The sequence below is a fragment of the Ictidomys tridecemlineatus genome, chromosome 6, assembly GCF_052094955.1.
Source record: "Ictidomys tridecemlineatus isolate mIctTri1 chromosome 6, mIctTri1.hap1, whole genome shotgun sequence".
Lineage (NCBI taxonomy): Eukaryota > Metazoa > Chordata > Mammalia > Rodentia > Sciuridae > Ictidomys > Ictidomys tridecemlineatus.
The window spans coordinates 167,398,126-167,402,332 of record NC_135482.1 but is presented as its reverse complement, the minus strand read 5'-3'; the positions used below and the strand labels follow the sequence as shown (position 1 = coordinate 167,402,332).

General features: G+C 46.7%; 1 protein-coding gene across 1 annotated transcript; it reads right to left on the bottom strand.

Annotated features, from left to right (window-relative positions):
• Window positions 1-2,219: 2,219 nt before the first annotated feature.
• On the bottom strand, window positions 2,220-3,773 carry LOC144365125 (sperm motility kinase 2B-like). The gene has a single exon (XM_078015936.1). It carries the CDS (start codon window positions 3,771-3,773, stop codon window positions 2,220-2,222), a length of 1,554 nt encoding a protein of 517 aa, XP_077872062.1.
• Between the last annotated feature and the right edge of the window lie 434 nt (window positions 3,774-4,207).

Sequence of the window (4,207 nt, the reverse complement as noted above, 5' to 3'; positions counted from 1 at the left end):
AGATTTCTTCAAACTGGCGAGGGGAAAATCCAGCAACAAGATATACTGATAATAAATATTTATGCTCCAAACAACTGTGCTTCTGCATACAGAAAGCAAACTCTTATCAATATAAAGAAGGAAATAGATCAAAATTACTGGGGGATTTAAACAAAACTCTCTAACCATTATATATGTCATCTAGACATAAAGATTATTTAGAACTAAAAATATTTCAAAAACAATGAATTAAATGGATCTTAAAAACATCAATAAAATATTTCATTCATTGACAAAGCAATTCACTTTGTAATCACATCTGTTTTAGAGGAAATGTTATCAGTTTTTCTCTGTTCAGAATAATGTTGGCCTTTGGTTTGTCATATATAGGCTTTAAGATGTTTAGGGAAGTTCCTAATATGAATAGTCAATGTTAGGAAACACAAATAAAGACAGAGTCCTCCTTGCATAGTTAATAATTGATGAAATATAATAAAGGAATAATAAAGGAATTCCAGCACCTACAATTCAACATTAAATGCTACACATTCACAAGAGAAATGAATTGTAGAAAAGAAACCTTAGAAAGAAATCAGAATAGAGATATAACAAAAATCTATGTGACAGAGTGAAGACAACTTATATAATGTTTTTAAAAAATATAGAAACCCATTGCTAAAAATTTAAGTTCTCTTCACACTGTCACAGATTATTGTTAACTTTTTTTTAAAAAATATATAATATACCAAAAATACCATAGAGCTAACTAATGTTACAACTCAAGGTCATAGAGAAAAAAATAATCTAATAATGTTACACATCAAGGTCACAGAGAAGAAAATTAATCAGTTGAAGACATGCAGAAATCAATGTAACAAACCACATAATTAGAATTCAGAACAAGAATCACAGGATTACATTGATAGATATGAAGATGCATTTGCCAAAGGCCACTACCCATTCATTTTTATAACAAGAGAAACTAAGGACAGAAGGAACTTCCCTCAACATCTTAAAGTCTGTATATGACAAACCAAGGGCCAAGATCATTCTGAATGGAGAAAAACTGAAAACATTTGCTCTAAAACCAAGAATAAGGAAAACATGTCCATTCTCCCCTCACCACTATGATTCAACATAGACCATTAACTGTATCCAAACTAATTAGGTAAGAGAAAGATATTACCAAATTAGCAGGATAGAAGATCAACACACGTAGAAGAGTCAATTTCCTTTACTCCAATAATGAATCTGCTGCAAAGATGTTCCATAACTTCAAACAAATTATGAAAATTAGAAATGTAACCAAGGAGGTGACAGACCTCTTGGTTACAGACCACTACACAAAGATGACAGTTTCACATAGTATACATTTCTGACCACAAAGGGCAAGAGCCGGAAGCTGGTGTCAGTGTAGCTCCTGGTGCCAGACCAATGGACATGTCAGAGAAACAAGGTACCCAGGCTGTGACCTTTGACAAGCCTAGGAATAGAATCCAAAGGTAAGTAAATCCTTGTGGGTGCACCTTGCCTTAATGGATAATTGCATCCATAGGATGAACTGACCCTCCAGTCCTGAAATCCTGAGTACTCTGTCCCATAGCAACAGTCATGACAATTTTGAGTGAGGCGGCTGCATGGCAGGTTCTGAGGCACCCAGCCACTGCTGTGCTGGCCAACTCTTCCTTCCCTACCTTCCCTACACACAGTATCATGAAGATGCCCTGGAACACTGAGGTCTTCCATGCCTTCTTGGAGGTATTCCTCGTCACCATGGTCACCAGCTAAAGGTCATGTCTACAATGGCTCAATGGGAGAGACTCCATGCACACTGGATCAACAGAAGCCAGTCTGTACTAGGTGAAAGCAAGTGAATGTTCTACACTGGCTCAAGACAAGTGAGTCCTCATCTATTCTAAGGGCAAGGGAGTCTACACTGTAGAGGGAGGCACAGTGGTCCAGGCCTGGGAGATGATGGCTGGTGGGACCTGACCCACCCTGAGGACCCTCTTTTCTTGGAGAGCAGACCCTCATTTGAATCAGAGCATTTTTCAAAAATTTCGCAATAAAAATTTTATTATACAATTTGTCCAAAAATCAATGTATCAAGAAACATGTCCGAAGAACGGGAGAAGGGAAAGGGGGCAGGGCAGGGTGAAGAGTCCCAGGCAGGAGAGTCTCTGGTGTCTTCGGCAGGTGGGGGCAGAGGAATCGCAGGCTGGCCACTGGTCCTGTGTGGCTCAGCTCTCCACTTCGAACTCGGAGCCAGAAAAGGTCTCCTGATCCGGCTCTGGCTCACTTTTCCTGCGAACCCTTGGAAACACTCTATTGCGGACACGGACACGTGGCATGCAACAGCACAGTCTTCGGACACAGTTAGCGATCCTCCTGGTCCAGCTCTTCCTGGGTTCTCGGGGTTGCTCTGGGGATACATCTTGGGCGGAACTGCTGCGGACTGTCTCTACTAACCTGACCAGGCGCTTCCAGCGGTTGGGCAAGTAGGAGAGCGAGCTGGACTGGGAGGCTTCGTCAGGAGGCGGGGCCTCAGCAGGCTGCAAGTCCAGAGGAGGAGCAGGCAGGCTGGCCCTTCTGATGCCCACCTGCCCTGGCTGTTTGGCTTCCTCAGGCAGCTGGTGCTTATGGGGCAAGGGCAAGGCTCCAAGGGCAGGCTCACTCGTGCTCCTCGTGGGGAGCACAGGGCCCCGGGAAAGGCCGGCAGGACAAGAGGAAAGCCGAAGCCTGCGAGGCACAGGCTTCGCTGGGTACATGCGCTCTCCCCCCTGGCTCTTCTGGTGCTGCAGAATCAAGTAGTTGGCCATCCCCGCATCAAACTTTCTCTTGGCCAGAGATAGCCAGGTTTGGTATGGATCGAGACCATGGTCAACCAGGAGCGCCATTATTTGGGGGTCTGGGTGTTTGGGAAGAGCCTCACTACACTGTTGGGGTACACGCTCCCCACCCTGCTTCAGCCATGGGTGCCGAGAGATTTGCTTGACTGTGGGCCGCTTCGGGGGCTTCACGGTCAGTATGCTGTGGATGAGCCTTCGGGCTCCCACAGGCACTGAGTCAGGGACATGGTACCTGGCGTGAGTGATCCGCGTCAGCAGGTCCTCAGAGGAGGTGGAGTCAAATGGGAGGCTCCGTGTCAACATAAAATACAAGATGACCCCCAGGCTCCAGACGTCCATCGGGGGTCCCTCATACTCTTGCCGCAAGACACCTTCAGGGGCAAGGTATGGGAGTGTGCCCCAGACCCGCCTCAGCTTCTCCCCAGCGCTGAACCACGTGGCGGCACCAAAGTCGATCAGCTTGACTTGGCCTCTGGTATCCAGCATGATGTTCTCTGGCTTGAGGTCTCGGTGCACGATGCCCTTGTCATGGAGGTAGCCCACGGCCCCCACGATCTGCCTGAAAACCCTCCGGACCTCCTCCACCTGCATGCCACGTGTGATGTGATCAAGCAGTCGTCCCCCACCTACGTGCTCCATCACCATGTAGATGGTGCTCTCGGTGCCAATCACGTGAAACAGCTGGACCACGTTGGGGTGCTCCAGACTCATCATGATCTTGGGCTCGTTGAAGGCCGGAATGTTCTCCACTTCCAGTGCCAGGGCTTTCACTGCCACCTGTGCCCCTGAGAGGCGATGGAGGGCTAGGCTCACCTGGCCATACCCACCACGCCCGATGACCTTCAGGAACTCATAGTGCTCCATGAAGGCTGCCACGCTGCAGGAGCCTGGCACCTGCAGTGCTGCTACTCTACTCTCACTACTCTCACTACTCTGGCTAAACATCCTAAGCAGGAACACCAACTAAGGATGCTACCTTAAAAAAAAATAACAAGCCAAAACAACAAAGCAAAACCAAAAACCAAAACAAAGCAAAACAACAAACCCAAATCAAAAAACCAAAAGCCAAAGACCACAGCACCAACCACCAACCACCAACCACCAACCACCGAATACCAACCACCAACCACCAAAAGCACTAACTATCTGGGAGTCCGACAGGTCACCACCAAGAGCTTCCTGTACTTGTGGACAAAAACCCAGCCCTGGCCACTTTCTTATATACCCGCTGTTTGAAGATTCCTCACAATGGCTCCTTGTGAGGTCAGAGCAAGAAAAGGACCAATCATGCCTGGCCTAAACCCTCAGTGGTCATCTCCCTTTGGGGCCTCAGAACTATTTCTATGTCACAACAAGAATACAAGTGGACTCCATTTTTT